At 36.4% G+C, this 27185-nt stretch overlaps 1 protein-coding gene across 7 annotated transcripts in view; it reads left to right on the top strand.

Annotated features, from left to right (window-relative positions):
• The window catches only part of NLK (nemo like kinase), a 191757-nt gene that overhangs the window by 80420 nt on the left and 84152 nt on the right, over positions 1-27185 (top strand). For all 7 annotated transcript variants that reach the window (XR_010408752.1, XR_010408751.1, XM_064583581.1 and 4 more), the window contains exons 2-3: positions 18768-18897; positions 27128-27183. Coding sequence is in view for 5 of the 7 variants with exons in the window: in XM_064583581.1 (XP_064439651.1) it covers positions 18768-18897; positions 27128-27183 (186 nt within the window). In the remaining 2 variants the exon portion in view is untranslated. The remainder of the gene's footprint in view (positions 1-18767; positions 18898-27127; positions 27184-27185) is intronic.

The following is a 27185-nucleotide window of genomic DNA, read 5'->3' as shown; positions in this document are numbered from 1 at the left end:
TCTTGTTCTTTTTGTTGAGGTGATTTTTTCCATCTTGTCATTTTGTCCAGAGGAGAACAGATGAATGAGAGAACAAAATGCTAACAGGGTAACCATGTCCCCAGAAAATATACTCTAAATAAATCAGAAAAGACCTGAAGCCAGGGGAAAAGAAAGGGAAAGAAAGAAAGAAAAAAAAAAAAAAGTAAGAAAAAAGAAAAAGGTAAAAACAAACAAAAACAGAACAAAACAAAAAAAAAAAAACAGAATATGATCAAATATGATCAGGCTGGTGCATAGATCCGTGCCACACACTAGATTTGGGGTGTATTTTGGTCTGTTAGAAGAAAGTACCTCCCAAAATTTTAAAGAAAGAACAACTTATATATGTACAAAAATAAGGGTTGATATGATGAAGGGATGGAATATGACTGTAAAGATGAAAATTATAAAATATTTTATGAAGGGAATTGATAAGAAGTTTGAAAAAAGAAAGAAGAGGATTTTAAAAAAAAAGGGAAAGAATGCGATCAGGCAGGAGAGAAGAACAAAGCCATACACTACAGATTTAGGGTATATTTTGATCTGTTAGAAGAAACTGTCTCAAAATTTTAAAGAGAGAACAACTTATATATATATATATGCCAAAAATAAGGGTAACTACTATGAAGGGATAGAATATGACTCAAAAAATGAAAAATAAAAATGTTTTTTAAAAAAGGGATTGATGGGCGCCTGGGTGGCTCAGATGGTTAGGCGTCTGCCTTCAGCTCAGGTCATGATCCCGGGGTCCTGGGATCGAGTCCCGCATTGGGCTCTCTGCTCCTTGGGAGCCTGCTTCTCCTTCTGCCTCTCTCTCTCTCTGTCTCTCATGAATAAATAAATAAAATCTTTGAAAAAATAAAAATAAAATAAAAAAGGGATTGATAAGATGTTGGTTGAAAAAGGGAAAAAGAAAAATTAAAAAAAAAAAAGACAGTTAAAAAAAAGAAATTAACTTTGAAAGACTAAAGAATCATGGTAAAAAAGCCATGGATTCTGTGTGCATTATTCCCCTAACGCTGGAGTTCTGCTGTTCTCATTGATTGGTAAACTTGGTCTTGACTGACTGTTTTTGCTGAGGGGCCTGTTGCCATGGTTCCCAAATGTCTTTGCCAGAGGTGGAATTGACCTGCCCTTGCCGGTCGGGCTAAGTAATCTGCTCGGGTTTGCTCTTGGGAGCTTTTGTTCCCTGCGAGCTTTCCGTACAGCTTTGGAGGCCGAGAGTGAAAATGGCGGCCTCCAAATCTCCGCCCTGGAGAAACCGAGAACTCGGACCCCACTCCTCAGTGAGCCCCCAGAGAAAAGCAGTCTCCCCGGTCTCAGCCACACTCTGTGCTCATCCGGCCTGTGACTGAGCGTTTCTATCTCTGGCACATGACCTCATGTGGAATCTCCAAACCCAACAGATCCCTGCAGTGCGCTACCACGCTGCTCCTCCCAGGGGAGGAAAGGGAGTCTCGCCGGATCTGCCACTTGTTGGGTCCCTGCTGGAAGAGCAGTGGCCCGTCTGTGCCATGGATCATGGTTTATGGCAATCCTGAGCTGCGAGCCCACTCCTCGGCTCCGTCTCTGCAGCTGGCTTCCCTGCTTCGATAACCTGGGAGCTATGCTGCACTCATGCACCCCCGATCTTCCTGTGACCCCAAGGGTCCTGAGACCACACTGTCCCAGAGAGGGTTCCACCCCCTGGTTAGCCACTGGAGCGACGTCCCTCAGCAGAGCCGACTTCTAAAAGTTCCGATTTTGTGCTCCGCGGCTCTATCACTTGCCAGAAGTAGCTGACGGAGGCCCCCTCCCCCACCGTCTATCTTCCCGAATATCGCCTCGGATTCACTTCCCTGCACGTCCTACCTTCCAGAAAGTGTGGTCGCTTTTCTGTTCAGAGGGTTGTTGCTATTATTTTCTTCGATCTCCTGATGAGTTCGTAGGTATTCAGAATGGTTTGATCCCTATCTAGCTGAATTCCTGGAACCAGACTAAATCCAGGTCTCCTACTCCTCCGCCAACTTGCTCCTCTCCCCTCATCTCTTTATTTTTTTAATCCTTTTAGTTTTTAGTTATTTTCTCCTTGATTGTTCTAAGGATTATAGTATGCATCTTAACTTCTGAACAGTCTATTTCGGATTAATACTATCTTAATTTTCATAAAATTCAGTAAGTTTGCTCTAATATAGCTCAATTTCCTTACCCCTTTGTGTTGTTATTGTTATATATATTACATGACATATATAATATATACATACATTTATACAATGTAATATATTAAAATATTTATAAATATGTATAATTTATGTATGTTATAAACCCAACAATATATTCTTCTAGCCTACAAGAGACTTGTTTCAGACCTAAAGAGACATGCAGACTGGAAGTGAAGGCATGGAGAATCGTTTATCATGCAAATAGAAGTGAAAAGAAAGCCAGAGTAGCAATACTTATATCAGACAAAATAGACTTAGTTTTTTTTAAGATTTTATTTGTTCATTTGACAGAGAGCACAAGCAGGGGGAGCGACAGGCAGAGGGAGAGGGAGAAGCAGGCTCCCTGATGAGCAGGGAGCCTGATGTGGGGCTCGATCCCAAGACCCTGGGATCATGACTTGAGCCAAAGGCAGATACTAGCCACCCAGGCACCTGAGACAGAATAGACTATTTTTTTGAAAAAGATTTTTATTTATTTACTTGAGAGAGAGACAGATCGAGCAGGAGGGAGAGCAGGCTCCTCACAGAGCAGGGAGCCTGATGGGGGCTCAGTCCCAGGACCCTGGGGTCATGGCCTGAGCCAAAGGCAAACGTTTAGCCACTGAGCTACCCAGGTGCCCCCAAAATAGACTTTAAAACAAAGTCTGTAACAATGGACAAAGAAGGATATTATATAATCATAAATGGTACAATCCAGCAAGACGATCTAACAATTGTAAATATGCACCCAACATGGGAGCATCCAGATATATAAAGCAGTTAATAACAAGAAATATTTGAAGTAATACAAATAGTAGTAGGGGACTTTAACACCCATTTACATCAATGGATAGATCATCCAAGCAGAAAATCAACAAGGAGACAGTGGCTTTTAATGACACATTGGACCAGATGGATCTAACAGATATATTCGGAACAGTCATCCTAAAACAGCAGAATACACATTCTTTTCAAGCAGACATGGAACATTCTCCAGAATAGATCATATGTTAGCCACAAAATAAGTCTCAACAAATTCAAAAAGACTGAAGTCATATCATGCATTTTTTCTGACCACAGTATGAAACTAGAAATCATCCACAAGAAAAATACCTGGAAAGCAGGAAAATACACGGAAAAACCTGGAAATACACAAATGTTAAATAACATGCTACTAAACAATGACTGGGTCAACCAAGAAATCAAAGACAAAATAAAAAAAATACATGGAGGCAAATGAAAATGAAAACAAAATAGTCTAAAAATCCTTGGGATACAGCAAAAGCTGTTCTAAGAGGAAAGTTTATAGAGATATAGACCTATACCTCAAGAAGCAAGAAAAATCATAAATAAACAACCTAATCTTACATCTAAGGGAACTAGAAAAAGAACAACAGGCAAAACCCAAAACCAGCAGAAGGAAGGAAATAATAAAGATTAGAGCAGTAATAAGCAAAATAGAAACTAAAAAAACCCAAAAAAACAATGGAATAGATCAATGAAACCAGGAGCTGGTTTTTTGAAATGATCAACAAAATCAATAAACCTTTAGCAGGACTCATCTGCGGGGGGGCGGGTAACTAAAAAAACAAAGTCAGAAATGAAAGGGGAAAAATAACAGCTGACACCACAGAAATACAAAAGATTGTAGGAGACTGTTATGTAAAATTATATGCCAACAAATTGGACAACCTAGAAGAAATGGATAAATTCCTAGAAACATATAATTTCCCAAAACTGAATTAGAAAGAAATAGAAAATTTGAACAGACTGATTACCAGCAGTGAAATTGAACCAGTAAGCAAAAAACTCCCAGCAAACAAAAGTCCAGGGCCATACAGCTTCACAGGTGAATTCTACCAAACATTTAAAGAGGACTTAATACCATTCTTCTTAAACTATTCCAAAAAATCAAAGAGGAAGGAAAACTCCTCTAATTCATTCTATGAAGCCAGCATTACTCTGATACCAAAATCAGATAAAGACATTACAAAAAAAAAAAAAAAAGGAACTAACTCTGATATCTCTGATGAACATAGATGCAAAAATCGTTAAAATATTGGCAAACTGAATCTAACAATACATGAAAAAGAACATTCACCACAATCAAGTGTGATTTATTCCTGGGATTCAAGGGTGGTTCAATATTTGCAATCAGTGTGACACATCACATAATAAAAACCGTATGATCATTTCAATAGATGGAGAAAAAGCATTTGACAAAAGTACAGTATCCATTCATGATTTAAAAAAAAAAAAAACCTCAATGATGTAAGATTAGAGGGAATATACTTCAACAAAATAAAAGCTATTAAAAAACCCACACTAACATCATGAATTTCTCTAAGGTCAGGAACAAGATGGGGATGTCCACTCTCACCACTATTATTTAACATAGTACTAGAGGTCTTAGTCAAAGCAGTCAGACTAGAGGAAGGAATAAAAGGCATCCAAATTGGTAAAGAAGAAGTATAACTGGGCGCCTGGGTGGCTCAGTTGGTTGGGCGACTGCCTTCGTTCGGCTCAGGTCATGATCCTGGAGTCCCGGGATCGAGTCCCGCATCGGGCTCCCTGCTCGGCAGGGAGTCTGCTTCTCCCTCTGACCTTCCTCCCTCTCATGCTCTCTGTCTCTCATTCTCTCTCTCAAATAAATAAATAAAATCTTTAAAAAAAAAAAAAAAGAAGTATAACTGTTTGCAGACAACATGATACTTTATAGAAAACCCTAAAGACCCCTCCAAAAAACTACTAGAACTGATAAATGAATTCAGTACAGTTGCAGGATACAAAATTATTGTACAGAAATCGCAACATTTTTATATACCAATAACGAAGCAACAGAAACAAATTAAGAAAGCAATTCCATTTACAATTTTAATAAAGATAATAAAATACTTTGGAATAAACAACCAAGGAGATGAAAGACCTGTACTCTGAAAACTATAAAACATTGATGAAAGATACTGAAGACAACACAGACAAGTGGAAAGATATTCCATACTCATGGATTGGAAGAACAAATATTGGTAGAATGTCCATACTACCTAGAGCAATGTGCAGATTTAATGTAATCCCTACCAAAATACCAACATTTTTCACAGAACTACAACAGACAAATCCTAACATTTGTATGGAACCACAGAAAACCCCAAATAGCCAAAAAATATCTTGAAAAAAAAATCTGGAGGTATCACAATTCCAGATTTCAAGTTATACTACAAAGCTGTAGTAATCAAAACAGTATGGTACTGGCACAAAAGTAGGCACATAGATCAGTGAAATAGAATAGAAAGCCCAAATATAAACCAATGTTTATATGGTCAATTAATCTTTGACAAAGGAGGAAAGAGGATGCAATGAGAAAAAGACAGCCTTTCCAACAAATGGTGTTGGGAGAACTGGACCACTGGCCTATACCATACACAAAGAAATTCAAAGTGGATTAAGGACCTAAATATGATACCTGAAACTATAAAAATCCTGGAAGAGAGTACAGGCAGTAATTTCTCTGACATTGGACATATCAACTTTTTTCTAAATATGTGTCTTGAGGCAAGGGAAACAAAGCAAAGATAAACTGTTGGGACTATATCAAAATTAAAAATCTGCATAGCAAAGGACACAGTCAACAGAACTAAAAGACAACCTACTGAATGGGAGAAGATACTTGCAAATGACATTTCTGGTAAAGGGTTAGTATCCAAAATATATAAGGAACTTATACAACTCAACATTCAAAAATAAATAATCCAATTAAAAATGGGCAGAAGACGTAAACAGACATTTCTCCAAAGAAGACAAACAGATGGGGTGGCTCGGTTGTTTAAACGTCCAACTCTTGGTTTCATCTCAGGTCATGATCCCGGGGTCCTGGGATCCAGCTCCACATTGGGCTCTCTCCTCCGTGTGGAGTCTGCTTGTCCCTCTCCCTCCCCCTCTGCTGCTCCCTGCTCAGGCGTGCTCCCTCTCTCACTCTCTCTCTGTCTCTCTCTCAAATGGATGAATAAAATCTTAAAAAAAAAAAAAAAAGACATACAGATGGCCAACAGACACATGAAAAGATGCTCAACATCATCCATCATCAGGGAAATGCAAATCAGAACTACAATGAGATATCTGCTCACATCTATCAGAATGGCAAAAATCAAAAGCACAAGAAACAGCAAGCGTTGGTGAGGATGGGGAGAAAAAGGAACCAGTTCCTCTTGCACTGTTGGTAGGCGTGCAAACTGGTGCAGCCACTGTGGAAAACAGTATGGAGGTTCTTCAAAAAGTTAAAAATGGAATTACCCTATGATCTAGTAATTGAACTGCGGGGTATTTACCCAAAAAATATAAAAGCACTAATTCAAAGAGATACATGCACTCCTATGTTTATTACAGCATTATTTACAATAGCCAAATTATGAAAGCAGCCCATGTCCATTAATAGATGAATGGATAAAGTGTAGAGTGTGTATTTTTTATGACTAATTCTTTTTTTATGGCTGAAATAATATTCCATATATGTATATGTATTTCTAATATAATATTATTCAGCCATAAAAAAGAATTAAATTTTGCCATTTGCAACAACATGGGTGGATCTAGGGAGTATCATGCTAAGTGAAATAAGTCAGTTGGAGGAAGACAAATACCATATGATTTCACTCATCTGTGGAATTTAAGAAACAAACAAGCAAAGGGTTGGGGGGAGGAGAGAGAAACAAACCAAGAAACAGACTCTTGACTATAGAGAACAAATTGATAGTTACCAGAGGTGAGGTGGGTGAAATAGGTGATGGGGATTAAAGAACACTCTTATTATACTGAGCACTGAGTAATGTATAGAATTTTTTAATCACTGTATTGTATACCTGAAACTAATATAACAATGTATGTTAACTATACTGGAGTTAAAATAAAAAATAAAAATGTATATTCCTCTATTTACCCATGTATTTGCCATTTCTAGTTTTTCATTTCTTCTTGTGGATTTGAGTTACATCTGGGGTTATTTCCTGTAAGGCAAATCTGCTGACAACAAATTCTGTCCGCCATTACTTATTTTGGAATGTTTTCATTTTGCCTTTATTTTTGAAGGATAGGGTCTTTTTTTGTTGGATATAGAATTTTTGCCTGCCCACCACCACCACTGCAAATATGGCATTCCACTGCCTTCTGTCCTCCATTGCATCTGATGGGAAGTCACTAGTCAACAATTCTATTGTTTTTCCTCATTATTTTCAAGAGTTTCTTTGACTTGATACATCTTTGACTCTGACATGTCTAGGTACAGAACTCTTGTGTCTATCCTATATGGGACTTTTGAGCTTGTGGGATCTGTACATTATCATCAGATTTGGGAAATTTTAAACCATTATTTCTTCAGATATTTTTTTCTGCCCCTTTCTTTCACCTTTTCTCCTGGTACTCGCATTAGATGTATGGTAGTACACTCAGTGTTATTGCATAGGTCTCTGAGGCTCTGTTCATTTTTCTTCAAACTTTTCTCTCTGTTCTTGAGATTGTATAATTTCTATTGATCGATCTTTTAAGTTTACTGATTCTTACACTATTTTAGATCCACTATTGGGCCAATCTACTGAATTTTTCATTTCTAATACTGTACTTTTAAACTCTAGAATTTGATTTCTTTTTTGTTTGTTTGTTTCTATATTGTGATATCCTATTTGTTGTCATTATCACCATTTTTTTAATTCTTTAAACATGATTTCCTTTAATTCTTCATACATATTTATAATAGCTGCTTTTGAACTGTTACTGAATACAACATCTGGGCTCACTCAGAAACTATTTCTATTGACTGCTTCTTCCCCTGGTTATGAGTCACATTTTACTGTTTGTTTACATATCTTGTAATTTTTTTGTTAAAAACTGGACATATTTAATAATGTAACAACTCTGGATCTGATTCCTCCCCAGCCTCCCTCCCACCTGAGGGTTGTCATTACTGACCTATTGGTGTTATTGTGTATGTTTGCTTATATTTAAGTGACTTGACTGGGCTTAATGTGCACAGTCTTTCTCCCCCATGGGGTACAGACAGTCGTATCTGCTCAGGTTTTTAAAAATTATTTTAATTTTTAGCCAGGCCTTCTTGGGCTGCCCTTTTGTCTGTGTAGCTTGGTGGTCAGCTAGTGATTGGTTAAAGCTAGTGATTGTGCTCAAACATCTTGCGCCAGTAAAGCTTCTCTCCTTTGTGAATATGTTAGGGAGCTCATCTAGTTTTCAACTATGCCCCAACTTTTATTTTCTGCTGAGCCTCTCAGTTCTTCCCTTCACATGTGGGAAGCCTCTCAGTCAGCCATGGGTATGTGCAGAGCTTAGGCCCTCTCAGGTCAGCTCTGAGTACATAAGCAGCCTCCAGTTAGCCAGGAATATGTGGAGAGTTTACCTAGCCCACTGTGGCTCTCATTTCCAGAATCTCCTTGTTAAATTTCTGGATTTATGTTCCAACTGGGGTAGCAACCTCAGACTTGCAGAGCTTTCTCTTTTATTCTCCAGTTGAGTTTAATGCTTTTATGGTCAGTGCTACTGAGTGTGGGGTTTTCATCCTCCACTTCAGATCACATCAGCAACCTCAGGCAGTGAAGTTGCTGGTTTTCATGGCCAACTACTACATGGACTGTGCTTACATGGGGGTAAGGAGCAGCCAAGCGGTAACACCACTGACTCTCATTGTTCTTACTCCATAATTTTTCATAAATAAACAGTTTTGAATTTGTTGTTTGACTTTGTTTGTTTTCTGGTGTCCTGAAATGGTTTTTTTTTTTGACATTTTTGTCTAGTTTTATAATTGTTTTGAGGGGAAAGGATTTGCTGACCTCTTCAGTTTGCCACAGCTGGAAGTCCTGCCTCCAGCTTTGTATTTGCAGTATTTTTGGTTTTGGTTATTTTTAAAAGGCTAACTAATTAAAAACCTGAAGCACATCTATATATTGTAGCTGCTTCAGCAGTTTGCTTTACAATGGAAGAAGTTAGGAGATTGTGATTAGGTTAGGGGTGGGACTCTAGTTCTGCTATAATTCTGCTGACAGCACTCTCCTGTGGAATGTTTCTTAATAGCATATTCTTGTGTAATGATGAAGAAAACGTTTATTTTTTTAAGTAAGCAAATTCCTTTGGAATTCTACCAAAACATAAGAAAGATAGTATGTATACTCCTTGCTACAAAATAAATCAGTGGCACAAGGAAATATATGACGGAATTCATTGGGCTGGTATAGATGTGTATTTTTACAAAAAATAATAAAAAGAATTGTCCTCTTTGAAAATTACTCATCATACAAATTTCAACGTGAAGTGCTTTTTTATGCTCAATTTTAACTGAGAAATTTGTCTTTACCTTTTTAGTTCTATAATAATAGAAATATAGAAATGTACACAAAATAAAATATATAGCTCAGTGATTTATCACAAAGTACACACTTCTATATCCACCATTCATATAAGAAATAGGCCATCACTAGCACACAGAAATCCCTTCTGGTCTCCCCCATCATCGCCTCCCCGAGATAACCCCTATCCTGATTTTATGGTAACTACTTCCTTTCTGAATAGTTTCTATCTCCTAAGTATACATCCCTAAAAAATAGAGTTCAGCTTTGCTTATATTTTTAATATTATGGAAATGAAATCTTACATTATTTGTGACTGGTTTCTTTTGTTCAAAATCAGGGGTATGAGATTCATGTATGTTGTTGAACGTAGCAGTAGTTCATTTTAATCACTATAGAGTTTTCTATTATATGAATAGACAACAATTTGTTAATTTGTTCTGTCATGGATATTTGGATTGTTTCCAGTTTTAAGAGCATTAAAAATATTACCGTGAACACACTCATATGTTTAGTGATAGGTGTGCACATTCCTTTGGGGTATATACCTTGGAGTCAGATTGCTGGGTCACACTGTATTCATATCTTCATTTTAGTATATAAAGCCAATCTGTCTTCCATAGCGATTATACCAATTTACATTCCTACTAGCAGTCTCTAAGAATTTTTTTTTTTTAAAGATTTTATTTATTTATTTGAGAGAGAGAGAGAGAGAGCACATGAGAGGGGGAGGGCCAGAGGGAGAAGCAGACTCCCCGCCGAGCAGGGAGCCCGATGCGGGACTCGATCCTGGGACTCCAGGATCATGACCTGAGCCGAAGGCAGTCGCTTAACCAACTGAGCCACCCAGGCGCCCCGCAGTCTCTAAGAATTACATTGTACTACATCTTCACTAAAAATTTGGTATTGTCTACCTTTTATTATTAGCCATTCTGGTGGTTATATAGTACTTTCTCATTATGGTTTTAATTTTCATTTCCCAAATGACTAATAAGGTTAAGGTCCTTTTCATATGTTTATTGGCTGTTTGGATTATCCTTTTTTGTAAAATGCCTATTTTGTCCCTTTTTAAAAATTGATATGTATGAATTCTGCATGTATCTGGATAAGCACTTTATTCCTTATATGTGTGGTACAAATGTCTTCTGCATGACTTGCATTTTTACTCTTAACAATGTACAGATAATGAAAAGAAGCTCTTGATTTTAAAGTAGTCAGATACATGAATTTTTCTTTTGCATTCTGATTTGTGCTTTTTGTGTCCTATTGAAATCTTTCCCTGCCCCAGTATCTTGAAGATATTCTACTACATGTTCTCTTCTAAAAGCTGAATGATTTTGCTTTTCACATTTATATCTACAATCCACCTGGAATTTGTGTATGGAGTGAAGTAGGGGTGAAGATTCATTCTGATTTTCCGTATGGGTATCTAGTTGTTCTATACCATGCTTTGAAAAGAATGTTGTATCTGTCAGGGTCCAATGAGGAGAAAGAAACCATACCAGTTATTTAAATAGAGTTTTTAAAGTTGGGGGGATGGTAATTAGCTGTAAAGTTGTTTGTAAAGTTTAAAGTTGTAGGTAATTAAAAAGACAAGAAGAAACACTAAGGTATCATGGAAGTAATAGCTACCTCTAGCTATGGCTAGAGGAGTATCATGAAGAGGTTGGAATTATTAAGACTTAGAACCCCATGCAGTAGAAATTCAGGTATCTAAGGAGAGGATACAAGCTCACTGGTGCTGGTATCTGGGGTGGAGGATGCAGTGAGGCTGCTTCTGCAAATGGGAAAGCTATAAACTGGGCTCAGCTGCAGTTACAGGAAGGCATTACCACTGCTGGGAGTGAAGAAGTGTTGCTAGGGTGACACAGAAACAAGAGACAGGTAGGAAGCTCACAGGAAGGGGCAAGTCCCCTTTACCTCCTCCAGCCTTGTAGTCTTCTCTAAAGCACCCTGTTGGCAGAGCCTAACATGGAACTAGTTAGCAAAACCAAAATGTGGTTTGCAGAGTCATAGCCCCAATATTTATAGAGTTGTGTTCAGACAGATGGGTTTGAAGCTGAGAAACAATAGCTTATGGTACAGCCTTCCTATCTACAAAGACACCTTTATGACAAGCCAAGTGTCTGTATATGTGAGAATCTGTTTTGGGGTCATATTTCTATTTCTTTGGTCTTGCTCCAAAATTATGTTATCTAAACTATTGTAGCTTTATGTTAAGTTTTCATATGTAGTAGAGCAATTTTTGCCACCTTCTTCAAGAGTGTTTTAGCAGTCCATGGCTTATTTGCATTTCCGTAAAGACTTTAGAACTGACTTGTGTAGTTCCACAAAAAGAAAACCTTTTGGGGTTTTGGTTGGTATTTCACTGAACCTATAAATCAGTTTGGGGAGAGTTGAAATTTTTATAATATTGAGTTTTCTTTTTTTTTTTTTTTAAAGATTTTATTTATTCATTTGAGACGCAGAGATAGAGAGAGAAAGCATGAGCAGGGAGAGAGGCAGAGGGAGAGGGAGAAGCAGGCTCCCCGCTGAGCCAGGAGCCCGATGTGGGGCTCTATCCCAGGACCCTGGGATCATGACCTGAGCCGAAGGCAGACACTTAACCATCTGAGCCACCCAGGCGCCCCAATATTGAGTTTTCTAGTCCATGAATATGGTATGTCTCTCCATTTATTTGTCTTTAATTTCTCTTGATAATGTTTTTTAGTATTTTTATGTAGAAGCGTTGCTTACTTAGCTTTTGTTAGCTTTAATCCCAGATACCAGATATTTTTATATTATAAATAGTATCTTGAATTTTTTTATTTCAATGTTTTAATTTTGAAATTTTTCAAACATATATGTTCTGTATTTTTGAATAGTTTGACCTCATTATACTGATCACCAGATTCAATAATTACCAACATTTGCTTCATTTGTTTCAACAATCATTCTTGATGAAGTATTTTAAGACAAATCTTAACTCTCATGTCATTTCATCTATATATCCTTAAGTATACATTCCTAGAAAATATGGACATTTGATTTATAACCATAATTCTAAGCCATATTCAGATTTTCCTTTTTATTTCAAAAATTAAATTGTACTGGTATGTTGGTATGTTCAGTTTGCTTTTAACTAACAGCATATTAGGACTTAAATTTTATGTTAAGTAATTAAAATATTAGCTTAGCCACTAAAATATTAAATAATAACCAATTAAACACAAATTTTTTTCCAATGATGTGAACTTTGCTTTTCTAAATTCATTACAATTTTTCAACACCGTCAAAACCATTCTTTCATTTGGTGTCTTCTATATTTGTAAACCCAATGTGCAACAAAAATTGCCATTCTTTAAAAAAAAAAAAAACTTTATATTTCTCAGTATTCCTATTACTGAATACACATCTTTCAGGAAGTCATCAGTGGGATTAAAAGCAAGCACTTTTTTGTGTGACATCTTTTTTTTTTATCCTTTATAACTTCTTTTGCCATAAATTGTTAAAATGTAAGAAGAAGGTACAGTTGTAAATTTTTTCCTTTGTATCTTTGTACAGAAATCTGTCTTTCAGGGGCGCCTGGGTGGCTCAGTCAGTTAAGTGTCTGCCTTCGGCTCAGGTCATGATCCCAGGGTCCTGGGATTGAGCCCCACATCGGGCTCCCTGCTCAGCAGGGAGCCTGCTTCTCCCTCTCCCTCTTCCTGCCTCTCTGCCTACTTGGGCTCTCTGTCTATCTCTCTGTCAAATAAATAATTGAAATCTTAAAAAAAAAAAAAAAAAAGGAAAGAAACCTGTCTTTCATTGCAGGTGGTTCTCCTTCCCACACAATATTCATGGGTCTGTTTCTAGGAGAAGACTGGCTAGTGGCCTTGAAAACTTCCTAGAGTTGGCAGGCTAGGCTGGGTCATGTTCACCCTCGAACATGAGAAAATCCCTATTGAAAAGACAGTGTGGCAACTTTCCTGCAGCAAGTCATACTCCTCACAAAGATATTCGACAGTGACTGAGGAGTAAGTCTCTGTGTCTTTCCCAGCATCTGCAGCAAGGATGAAACTAATTATTAATTCATGGCTGTCTAAGGAACAAAAATTGTTCTCAGGTCAACAATAATTAGTATAAGAGGATTTTGTGCCTATATTTTAACTTAACCAATGATAATTGATGGGGATTTGAGGTCTTAAAAGTTAGATCTTATTCATTGGTAACAAGTATTTGAAAATAAATATGCCAGCCTGATATTGGATGATTTGCCTGTGTCTTATTTCTCCTCCCTTATCAGCACCCCTGGGGACCTCACTACAGATCAGAATGGCCCAGTGATGTCTCACCTGCTAGGATCATTGCTCTTTACACTTGTTTAAACAACAGAGTCAGAGGATGTTTAAGTTCATATTTAACTCTTTCAAGTAAATGTAGATGTTTTGATTCTTCTGGTCAATAGTGGAATGTGAGGATATGAGAAAAAGAATGAACCATTTCACTGCTTTGGTTTAATCTTTTTTCCTTGTAATATCAGATTAACAAATCTGAAGATCTCTTTCTTATATATAGAGCTAACTCAGCAAATAGCAAATTTGGATAAATACAAAAGAAAAACCAAACATCAGAAAACCCCAACTGATGGAACAAATTACCTAACTATGAGAATCTTTTTTCATGTGTCTTTGGGTGGAGGCAGGGAAGCCTAGAAAATTTATTCCTCTGAACGGTGTGCAACTCTATAAATTATGTCAAAGTACACAAACTGTAGCCTGTTAAAATTTTGGTTAGAAAGACCAAAGAGATGTAAAAATAAATTCTTTATTCCTTAACCTATAGTGTCCTTGAACATGTAACAGGGACTAAGGTACAAATAAGATACATTTTTTTAGATTTATTTGTTGTCAAAAATTTTACCTCATAGTTTGCGATTGTTTTCTCAAGCTGACTTAATCTAAATACAAGTAAAAATAACTTTTAAGGAAATGAATATCAAAATGAACACGAAGGCAATAATCTAAATATTTAGAGTCTAGTTAAGAGGTTCTGTTACTGAGATACGTACTGTATTGGTACAGTTGACGTAGTAATTGTAGTGTGTATAGCAAAAAATAGAAGATTGCTGATTACAAGTTTATGTGAATAGAATTAGAAGAACCTGATTTTCTCAATCCGAGTGAAACATTCTCATTATAAATTATTTATTTGCTTGGAATAGTTAAAAACCTGTATCAGAAACATGAACTTTAAAACTGCTAACCCATGTGGGGAAAAGATTCTTCACATAAAATGAATGTGGAGCATATAATTTCTTGGAGATCTTGCTTAGTAGTTATACTAATTTAAAGCTGTTGTAATGTTAGGTTCTAGTGCCTGGGAATGTATCCCCAATAAGCTTCATTCTTGTTTCATTCTAACCCTTCTACTTGTCAGTAATTTAAGCAGATTTGTGGCAGTGGTCAGAGTTTCCTAGGATTAAGAAAGCTCTACAAACAAAACAACCACACCAGATCTAAAAAGCTTCCTATTTGGTTTTGTACTCTTTTGGCTGACTATATTTCTCTGAAGAATGGCTTGTGGATTCTTCTGGCTGTTTAAAAAACAGTTGAACTGGTATTCTCAGTGTAGAGGATTGATGTACTTGAGGCAGATGTAAGAAAGGATTCTTTTTTCACAACCCTTAAAACTGTATTTAGTGTAACTTGATTGCGCATGAAGATAATGAGGTAAAATGACAGATGCACTGTTTTATATAAGGCTTCCAGTATTTAGTAGAGAAAGTGACCAGTAAGTGAATTGTAAGGGATGGCACCTTTTTTTCTTTAACAAGGCAAGTTGCCCTAAATTTTGTTCATCATTTCTACAGCTGGAGCTTCATTAACAAGTACAGTTGGAATAACCAGGGTATTGCAGCCACAGAAGAACTAAGCACAGCAAGCCTTTCAGTAACAAAAAAAAAAATAGAATTCCTGACAGGCTTCCACACTTATCTGTGTTCTGTGGTACTGTTTGAGCTGAACTAAAGCATCTGCTACCTCAAGTTAAGAGAGAACAAACTCAACATGGCATGAAATTACTGCACAGCCATTCACATTCATTAGAGTTATATTGTTACCAGCCACAGGCATGACTGGCTTTTGCATGAATAATAAAATAAAATGCTGCTTTGTGAATTTTACCTTACAACATTGCAAGGCACAGTACTAACCTTGGGCCAGGATTAGGTTTATCGTAGAGCAGCTCTCCTCACCACAGTAGAGTCAAGACCAGTAAGAAGTCAGAAGTTAGGAAGTATTGCTGTATGAGGCCTGGGGAAAGGGCCTTGTGTTAAATCAATTTACTCATTTTTTTAAACAAATATTTATTGTGCAGACTAGCTATTTGGAGATGTTAAAATTATTAAGCTACCATTTGGCAACCGTCATAGTAATAGTTGACTCAGGCAAAAATCCTCAATGGATGCTAAAGGCCATGGGTCAAAGTCTGATGAGGTATAGAACAGTTATACAATTACCAAGGGAAAAAAGTAATTTTGCAGTGTGGCCACCTGACAGACACCTCATCCAAGTGATCAAAGTTAATCACCAGAAATGGGGAAAATTGACATCATGTGCCTCATAATATATTCACTGAGAAGACCTCACTTCTGAGTTATTCCTGTTAAAAATGCCTGACCTGGGGCGCCTGGGTGGCTCAGTCGTTAAGCGTCTGCCTTCGGCTCAGGTCATGATCCTGGGGTCCTGGGATCGAGCCCCACATCGGGCTCCCTGCTCCGCGGGAAGCCTGCTTCTCCCTCTCCCACTCCCTCTGCTTGTGTTCCTGCTCTCGCTATCTCTCTCTCTGTCGAATAAATAAATAAAATCTTAAAAAAAAAAAAAAATGCCTGACCTGTGGGGCGCCTGGGTGGCTCAGATGGTTAAGCGTCTGCCTTCGGCTCAGGTCATGATCCAGGTCCTGGGATCGAGCCCTGCGTTGGGCTCCCTGCTCAGCAGGGAGTCTGCTTCTCCGTCTTCCTCTGCCTCTCCCCACTGCTCCTGCTCTCTCTCTCTCTATGTATCTCTCTGTCTCAAATGAATAAATAAAAAAATTCTTTAAAAAAAAAATGCCTGACCTGCATCTAATCATGAGAAAACACCACAAACCCAAATCGAGGAGCAGCTACAAAAATGGCAGTGTTATGGGACGCCTGGGTGGCTCAGTCGGTTAAGCATCTGCCTTTGGCTCAGATCGTGATCCCAGGGCCCTGGGATCGAGTCCCGCATTGGGCTCCCTGCTCCGCAGGGAGCCTGCTTCTCCCTCCGCCTCTCTCTCTCTCTCTCTCTGTCTCTCATGAATAAATAAATAAAATCTTTAAAAAAAAAATGGCAGTGTTACTAAAAGACAAAGGAATGCTAAGTAACTATTCTACATTAAGGAAGTCTCAAGAGACATTGACAATGAAACACATTGTGTGGTCCAAAATTTTCCTCCCTTGCTATTTGACATTTTTGTCTTCTAGTCTAGTTATAGAAGTGGTATTGAATAGGAAAAAAAATATATTTTTAATAGTCTGAATTAATACTATACCCAGTTTCCTTCCTATTTTACCTTTATGTGGATTTTTAGGCAGTGTTTTGGATTGGGTTTGGGTTTGGGTTTTTTGGTTTTTTTGGTTTTTTTAATATGGGACATTTCATAAATTTGCGTGTCGGGGCTGTGCTAATCTGTTATGTTCCAGTTTTAGTATATGTCCTGCTAAAGGGAGCACTGGGTAGGTGTTTTTTAAAGAATAATTGCGAATGACAGTTCAAGCTATTGAAAACCTAAAAATTATAATTCTTAATTGTTTTACCAAATTTTCAATCAACGTAAGAATAGAGTCCTCATGCTGTTTAAATAGTAGAATGCACCATTTAAGAGTTTCATGAGCACCTAAGAAAAGAAGTAGTGATCACTAAGATGAATTTATAAAGAAGTCATGGTATTCATAAAGAAGTTTGGTATAGTTTTTAGACAGGTTGGTAGGTAACAGTAATGCTTCATTTTCAGGAAGGCAATTTGATGAGTGTCTGATTTCTTGTGGACAAGATGAAGAAATAAACTGAGTGATTATAGTTAATTAAATAAGTAATTCAATAATAATTGGAGGTCAGGCTCATAAGTAATTTCTAGTGTTGTATCTGTTGCAGAGATCTCTTCTGTCCTGTTAATAACTTGGATAAAGTCATTGATGACCTATGGAACAGACTTTTTAAATGACACAAATCTGGGAGGGATAGCCAAAGCATTGGATAACTGAAACTGGAACTGAAAGATAATGGTAGCCAGGAATGACAGGCAGGAATCCGCAAAATAAATTTGACAGGAATAAATTCTACAAGGACAACCAGTCATATGTGATGGGTGGAAGGAAAAGCTTTAAGATAATTCATGGAAAATCACTTGCAAAATGGTCAGTTGGCCATATTTAACAAATTTATTGCTTTGTTTCCTTTAACTATTTGATTTAATATGTATCGTTTGGGTCCAGTCAGAAAAATGGAAACCATACTAGTATGTCAAACATAGGGAAATGTAATACAAGGAGTTGGATATACAGGTGTTAGAAGACTAAAAGATAAAAAAGGGGGGACACTGAGCTATTAAAGAAAAACTACAGGAGGCACAATTACCACACCAAGAGCCTTATAAGAAGCAAAAGGGAAGAAGTCTTCATAATCTAGAAGCTATGGCCCTAAGTTGGCACTCGGACTTATGAGGAGGGGACACTGTTCAGCTACTGGTGGGATTGAAATCCATATTACTAAAAGATGTTTATTTATGTAAGAAGCCAAAATAATTAAATTGTGTTCTCTATATTGAACTAAATGTAATGACATCTGAATGAACATCTCTTCCATCTTGAATTTGGTTCCGAGAATGAACTAATTTGACTTCAGTTGTATTAATCTGTACACCCCCTCATCTTTAAAATGGCTTTACCATTAATAGCCCTCCTACCTAAGATGTGTTCTTAAGTGACCTCTCAGAAAAAGTGTTTATAGAAATTTAGAGAAGAATTAAAAAAAAAAAAGCATGGCAATTAAGTTGGATGAGCTAAACATTCCCTTTGATTTTAAGTGTGTACTTGTTTTAATTCTTCTTTCTCACTGATATCTTAAACACTGTTTAAGTGGATTGAGTAGTTAAAGATGATTGTCATGCTCTGAAACATTGAAGGACAAAGTTTGGAATTGATTTCTCTCTTTCTTTTTTCCTTCTCCCCCAAATATTGCTTCTTTAGGTCAGTAACAGATCCAAGAGATGGAAAGAGAGTAGCACTCAAAAAGATGCCCAACGTCTTCCAGAATCTGGTCTCTTGCAAAAGGGTCTTCCGGGAATTGAAGATGTTGTGTTTTTTTAAACATGATAATGTAAGTGAAGTTGGTCTTTGGGATAGACTTTTTCCTACGCATGCTTAATTGTGTTAGTAGAGAGCAAAAGAGAGTAAAAAAAAAGGGGGGGGGGATGTGCAAGTTATTAAGAAGTTTGGGAACCTGAGACAAATTAGACCATTTTTTTGTCAAAAATGAGCAAGTTTAAGTGAATTCTAAGATGTATTGATCAACAGATAAACATTAATTGATGTAAAGAAAATGTTAATAGTCAGCTGAGGAATGATACTAATATTTAACATAGAGTGTAATATGTAGTATGAGTGATTTAAGTGGAAATAATTGGTCCCTGATTTTAAATGCTTTATTCTTAACCTTTAATATTTGAAATAAGAGATTAATTTAAAAATGTAGGGAAACAGTTTCTTCTTTTAAAAAACAATATAGCTGTTAAAGTAACATAGGTTAGCTTATTATGGCTGTGTTGAGAGAAGTCAAGACTCATGGGTGAATAGAAGAATCATTGTGGTTTGAGAGATAGCTTCTCCTCAAACCTGAAGTAAATGTTTGATACATGTAAAATTTACCTGGGGATCTTAGCATTGGACTCTGGAGTTTTCGATTTCATATGATAAGAAAAACTGCCTCACATTCTTCATTTGGTACTCAACCCACGTTATTTTAATAGCTAAAATAAAAACTTTATCATAATATAGTAATTCCTTGTGAGTCTGACTGCTTGTTTGCACAGGAACTTTTAGAACTTTGACCAAAGTGTAGGTCTCACTTTAAGAGAGAAATTTGTAGTTTGAGGTGTTTGGTAAAAGTAAGAATATCAAACAGATATGTTTACTTGAAATTCCTTGCTTTGACATATTTCATCTTATTGATTACTCCTTGACATCCATTTTCCTTAAACTTTTTTTAAAAAGTTACTGCTATCTTTCAGTCAATTGGAATTGCCTAAAAATGTGTTTGTTTCAGTGACTTTGAAAATACCACTCGAGTTGCTATTTTATGACTGGTCCCTCAAATTTTGTAAGTGATTTAGAAAGATGTCTAGTGCTTGCTTAGTTATTTATTTCTTGAATTTGAGTGGCATCCCAACATCAAAGAGGACAAACGTTATTTACATTGTTAGAGACTCAAGTAAAGGTATCCATGGTGAAGAAATTTGCTAACTAAGGATTTCAATGATTTATTATATTCAGACCTATCTTGGCTTCTTTTATAAAGGAGGGATGGTGTAATAGGCTGTTATCTATATATATTGGTATCTTTGCTCGTGACTCATTCCTATAGAGTAACTAATTAAGTTAAAAAGGTGGTGTCAGTGAGTAGCGTAAGAAAAGAAATAAAATTCTTGAAAATCATACCTATCAAAACATAGCAACCAGTTGGAGCTCCTGAGCTCTATCATAAGTGAGTGCTTGTGACTTCTGTGGGAATATTCAAAAGTGAGACAGATGGTTAGAGATGAAGATGGTATGGCACCATTATTTTATATATCATGAATTTATGCTGTGCTCTGAGATCTCCAGAAGCGTCTCAGTGCCACATTACCTGTTATGTGTGCAATGCCAGTCTGAGAAGCAACTGGTATTTGATGTAGTTAAGGCAACAAATGTCTATTATTGTCCTGTATAGAGGCAGTGCTAGGTCATGTGGAGGATACAAAAAAGGTTTAAAATGTCCTTTTTTGAGGGATCAGGTATTTAACACTTATTCCTATGTGTCAGGATGTACCTAGAGGCTTTCCATACATTAATTTATTTAATCCTTAAATCTTGTCAGATAGGGTTTGTTATCCTTACTTTGCAGAGAAGGAAACCAAAGCTTAGAGTTAAGTAACTTGCCCAAGGTCAGGGTGGCACAAGGTTGGAGTCTCTCTTGCTTCAGAGCCCATGTTCATTAATTCAAAAAACATGTATTCCGCACATCCTATATTCCTAAACTGTTCAGCTTTAGGGCTTTCTAACCTTAAGGAGTTTAATAATGTGTTGAATACTATGATTACAGTGCTCTGGGAGGACTACCTGCATAGTTAAATATTAATGCAAGACAGTCTGTGTTTTGTGCATGGAAAAAACTGAGCAACCAAATCTAGAAGTATATTATAATCACCACGGTGATCCTTAAAAAGGCAGATTCATGGGTCTCATCCCAGACCCACTAAATTGGAATCTCTGGGGTTGAGGCCCAGGGATCTGTAATTTTTAAAGCTCAGGTGAATGTCACACAAGTACCATAATATTAAGGAAAAGAGAAATTGTTGTGGACTTAGAAGCTCAGAGATGCTTTAAACATGGAGGAGGTAAACCTTAAAATGAGCCTTTTGAGATTAAGATTTGAAAGAGAAGAAAAGAATGTCATGATGAAAATGGCATTTAGAAAGATTACCCTGGCCACCGTAGGAAGGTTGGATTTTAATTTGGATGGCTTTTAATGTTTTTTGTATCCTCCACATGAATAGCTACAAAGCCCTGGGAGGCTTTGGATTTTCTTTTGAACAGAACCTTCAAAGTCACTATATCAGGGGTGCCTGGCTGGCTCAGTCGGTAGAGCATGCAACTCTTGATCTCGGGGTCATGAGTTCAAGTCCCACATTGGGCATAGAGCTTACTTGAAAAAAAAAAAAGTCACTGTATCAAATTCATTGATTTTAGTTGATCTGACTGATTGAGATATACACACACACTTTTCTTTAAGGATAGATTCACCTTGATGTAGTAACTTAGAGAAACAGTAATGGGTTTAACTTTCTAAAGGTTGTTGTTGGCTGGGCTTATCTTTAGAGTCTAGTCAGAATCTGAGCTATTACAAAACCTGGCAAAAATACTCTCTACCCACCCATGCACTTGTGCATGTGTTTATGCACACACATAATTGTCATATTATCAGCATGGAGAAGGCGTGATTGAGGTTGTTTTTTGTTTTTTGTTTTTCCAGTTTTGTGCTCCTTTGAGAATCTGATAAAAGCTCTTTTGGAAAAATGCACATACACATGATATTTATGTCATGTTAGGCTTTCACTAGTCCTCTAAAGCCCTTTCGGAGCCCCCTCAAAGGTCCACTGATTCCTGCAAAGATCCCCTGCAATACAAATCTGGGGCTTTTTCTTGTCCTTAGGCAATAGCACTAAGTATGCAATAGGCAGTCAGTCTATTTGAAGAATGAGTAAGTAAATGAAAGTGACAGAAAAAAGAAATCTCCAAGTCTGGCATGATAACCTCAGTGATCTCTCTCAGTTACTTTTTCCCAGTCTTTTAATTCTGAAATACTCTAGAGGGATAGAGAAAACAAAGAGGAGGAGGTAGTAGAGGCAAAGAAGAACGATGTGTTTTCCTTTGTGTAGACTGACCTAACTCATACCAATATGGGACCAAGAGGACACTTCTCTGAATGCAGACATGCTGTTTAGCTGCAGACATTTATGCTAATGTTTCTGCTGCTAGGGAGTGTGAAAAGACAAAGGATGCTGTAGACTGGCTTACTTTTCAGTGGATTTGGTTTTGTTTGTTCTGTGCCTAAAATTTGTGGTACTGGGCAGTTTCTTCATGTATTTAAAATGAAACATTCTCGTGTTCATGAATTGGAAAAGTCAGTTTGGTTAATATGCATGTTCTTTCCAAGTTGAGCTCTATATTCAATGTAATCCCAATCAAAAACCCAGTAGGGTTTTGTATATATGTGTGTGAGGAAATTGACAAACATTCTAAAGTTTATGGAATTGGAAAAGACCTAAAATACTCAAGACAGTCTTGATGAAGTTGAACAAAGTCTATTTCACAACAGATACATAAATTAATCCAAAATAGATTATAGATTTAAATGTGAAAGATAAAATAATAAAGCTTCTGTAATAAAACATAGGAAAATATCTTCGTGACTTTGAGATAAGCAAAGATTTTTAATGAGACAAGTAAAGCATTAACTATTTTATTTATTTGTTTGTTTTTTGAGGGGGGAGCATAGGAAGAGGGAGAGGGAATCTTAAGCAGTCTCCACACTCAGCGTGAAGCCTGACGTGGGGCTTGGTCTCATGACCCTAAGATCATGACCTGAGCCTAAATCAAGTTTAACTGACTGAGCCACCCTGGCACTCCAAGCATTACTATTTAAAAAAAAAAAAAAAAATTGCTAAACTGGACAGCTTTTAACCTTAAGAATTAATGCTCATCAAAAGTTAAGAGAATGAAAGGACAGGCCTCAGACATATATTCAACAAAAAACTTGTTTCCAGAATATATTATGTGATAGACAATTATAAATATTTAGCATTTGAAGAAGACCATTAGAAGTAAATATTTTACTTGACATTTTTTGAACTGTGAATTCTATATCTAAACATCATATATCTTATAAAGAGCTTCTACAAATCAAGAACTTTGCCCATTAGTAAAAGACTCAGGAATTTGACAAAAGAGGATAACCAAATGGCTAATAAGCATATGACAAAGTGCTCAAAGTCATCAGAGAAAGGTAAATTAAAAGCATAATGAGATAATAATATACCCACCAGAATGGCTAAAATCAAAAAGACTGACAATACCTACTGTTGACAAGAATGCACATTAACCGAAGACTTTAAAATTGCTGGTAAGAGTGTAAATTTGTAAAACCACTTGGGAAAACTGGTAGTTTCTACTAAAGCTAAATACACACCTACCCAGTGATCCAGCAGTTGTACTCCTTGGTATACTCAAGACAAATCATATATCCACCAAAAGACATGTACAAGAGTGTTCATGGCTGCTTTATTCGTAATACCTAGAAATTGGAAACAACCGAAATGTCTGCCAGCAGTACTCTGGTTAAGTACATTGTGTTAATAGTCCATTCACATGATGGTATACTACACACCAATAAAAAGGATGAACCACTGATCCACATATCAACAGGGATGAATCTCATAGGCATAACAGTAGAGGAAAAAAGTCATACACAAAAGACTTCATTCTTTATGATTCAATTTGTATAAAGTTCAAGGACAGGCAAAACAAATCTGTGGTGATGGAAATGAGAATAGTGGTGACCTCTGAGCAGGGATGGGTTTTGATCAGAAAGGGACAAGGGGACCTTCTGGGGTGTTGAAATGCTTAACTTCTTGATCTAGATGTTAACCATGGAGTAAAAAAATCATCATATTATATACTTTGTGTAAAAATTAATCAAATTACACACTTGGCATACTTTTTACAACTCTATTAAAAATAAGAGTAATTACATAGTCTCTACTTTAAGGAATTTAAAATCTGTTGGGGAGTAAGATTGGGGAAGGGGTAGCTCCTTTGCCAAACATGGGATTTAATTGGATTTTATGAACAGTTAAATTTCTAGTTTTTATACTTAGGATTATTTACAGTAGTTGTTTTATTGATAAAGAGTAAGAAAAAAGAAGCCAGTTTTGCATTGTGTAACCAGTTTATAGTGAATCTTAAAATCACAGAGGTTAAAATTCTAAAAAAACAGCCACCATAATGGGCTTTTGTCTAGTTCTTAAAAGATTTGAGAAATGTGCTGAGACACTGTTTGGTAATGACCATTACTTACAGAAGTATTTTAGTTCATTTTTTTAATTAGACAAGTCTGCTTGCTTTTTGTGTGTTTGAGATCCTTTGAAGAGTTGGTGGTATTTGGGGATACTTTGACTCCTTACAAGTCAAAGTCTTTGCAAGAGTCCTCCTATTTACATCATAAGGCTAATCTCACACACTCTATTCCCACAAATAATGGGGTTATAGAGGGAATCAGGCTATTTAAATAGGGAGTCAGGCATGAAGTCTGGAGTTTGAAACTGGTACTGTTCCTTCTTACTTATTTACATCATTTCTGAGATTCCTGGATCATTTCTACTGATCTAAGCACTGTTTTTGCCCCCCTGGAAGCACTGTGGAATGCCATCCTCTGATAAACATTTTGAGATAAAATAACAGTAATATAAAATAAGAGGCATTTTAAAAATTCCAAGCAGAGTTTAAAATATTGTACCTTTGAAGCTAATAATCACAGCTAAATGCTTTAGTGCAAATGTCTGACCCTGTTTTATATGGCTTTTCTACAAAAAGCTTCATCAAATCTGGAATAAGAAAGCCTCATTCTTCATCAAGGTTTAAAATGTATGGTTGTCACTTTCTCTAGATAACCTTTAATTATAGCAGATAGATTTGAAGTGTAAAATAGCTTTGTCTAATGGACGCTGTCACTCATTGCATTCTGGCTTCCCCCAAGACAGGATGTATGTTGTTCAGATACAGAGCGGAGAGTCCGAAAGACGTCAAGTAAAACACTAATTTCTGTCTTCCTCAAACATCAAATATTCATGTTAAAAATTGTTCTATCGCATAATGAGAAATGAATTTGCATGAATTTGTGACACTAGCTAATTATAGGGTTTTAAATTTATAGAAATGAAATAATTTACCTTTTATATGATAAAAGTTATTTTTTGAAGAAACTGAAAAATCTGTTATCTTTCATTTATACCAAGATTCTAAGTATAAACATTTTAATTCAGAAAGGAAAGATCCAGGTTAAAGCATGTAAACTATTTTCGAACTTTTATATGTAACTGGTTTTAAAATGAGTAAAGACTTCTTCATTACAGGAAGTTTTAGTTTAATTTAGAATTTTAAATGCTTGGCTGAAAAAAAATGAGCAAAGGTTTTTCCACATGTAAATTGCAAGGGGAAAAGAAAAAGAGGAGAAATCTATATGTTACAACTTAAAACACAAATCAGCCATAATATGTAAATCTTATTTAGGTACTGATTTAGACTAAAAAACTTTAAAAAAAAGAAAAGAAAATTGGAAATTTCAGAATTGGATATTTGATGATATTAAAAAACAAAATTTTTAGACTTGATAATTATATATTTTTAGTTTTTCTCTTTGGGGCATCTGGGTGGCTCAGTGGGTTAAGTGTCCAACTCTTGATCTCAGGGTTATGAGTTCAAGTCCCACATTATTTAAAAATAAATAAAAGTTTTCATCTTTTACCAATACTTACTGATACATGGCTGAAATAAGTCTGGTATTTGCTTCAGAATTATATAGGGAGAATGGGGATATAGATGCAATAAGAATGGCTATTTGTAGATTACTAAGACTGGGTTTTGATTACATGAGCATTCTTGATACTATTCTATGCACTTTTATGTTTGAAATTTTCCATAATAAAAATTTTTTTTCTTAAAAAAGCTAAAGATAGAAAATTTGAACTTGTACCACACAGTTTATTTCCTGTTAAATAACTTCTTCCATATTCTTTGACCCTCACATTTCTTATTAGTTAGATAGGTTCAGATTCTTAAGTGTGACATCATAGGTGGGACTTTAAAGGCTGGTAGGGGAAGTAGGCCTATTTGTTACGTTTCAAAGGCAGAAGTGACTTTGTTAGTATTCTGCTTTTATAAAGGACTTGAATTTCAGATGCCTTAAAGTCTTCTTTCCACCCTGGTGACTTCCTTTTTTGTACTTGGAATAAAATCTAAAATGCTTAACAAAATTTAAAGAGATTTTATGTGATAATATCCCCTGCCTTCCTCTTCTACTTTATCCCAGTCTGTTTTCCTCCCACCCTGTCTGTTCCATAAGCACTGGCATTTCTGTTTCTAGAATTTGCCTAGTTCCTTCTTGCTTCAGTGCCTTTACAGTACCTACTCATTGCCTGACCAACTCCTATTCAGCCTTCAAGTCTTAGCGTTACTTCAGGGAAACTTTTTGTCCCCATTCCTCTTGACTTTTTCCCTTCAGATAATATACGTCCTAATTAGATAGTTGTGTAACTGCTTGTTTGTTTAATGCTTTCCTCTCTACTAGTCATGAGAGCAGGGACTTTCGTTTATCAGTATAACCAGAGAGCCTACCACAGTGCTGGCCAGGGAGAATGTACTTGGTAAACATTTTTTTGAACAGAGGAGTAGAGGAATGAATGGTAGGTGTGTCTCCTCGTGCTCTTAGAGCAACACTGATTGTCAAAAATAGGGCTTTCAACACACTTTCCATGCAGCGGTCTGGCAGCATGTAGTAGAACCCAACTGCCCCTCTCATTTTAGTTTAGATAGAATTGTCTTTTACATAGTAAGTTTACAAACCCATCTTAATGTTTAGGACTGTTTCTTGACTGATACATTTAGTTATTCTCAGTGGGCAGTTGTAACTAAGCCATAAATCATTAAAGAGTTAATAGTATTACTTGCATTTATGTCATATTTTGCTTCCTTTTTAGTTCTCTAAATTTGACTTTTTTTTTTTCTCCTTTTCTCAGGTACTCTCTGCCCTTGACATACTCCAACCTCCACACATTGACTATTTTGAAGAAATGT

Source organism: Mirounga angustirostris, unplaced genomic scaffold, assembly GCF_029215605.1.
Source record: "Mirounga angustirostris isolate CCGP_5_RB_7025 unplaced genomic scaffold, mMirAng1.0.hap1 SCAF_17, whole genome shotgun sequence".
Classification (NCBI taxonomy): domain Eukaryota; kingdom Metazoa; phylum Chordata; class Mammalia; order Carnivora; family Phocidae; genus Mirounga; species Mirounga angustirostris.
Note: the sequence above shows the minus strand (reverse complement) of the source record. Positions and strands in the feature narration are given on the sequence as shown.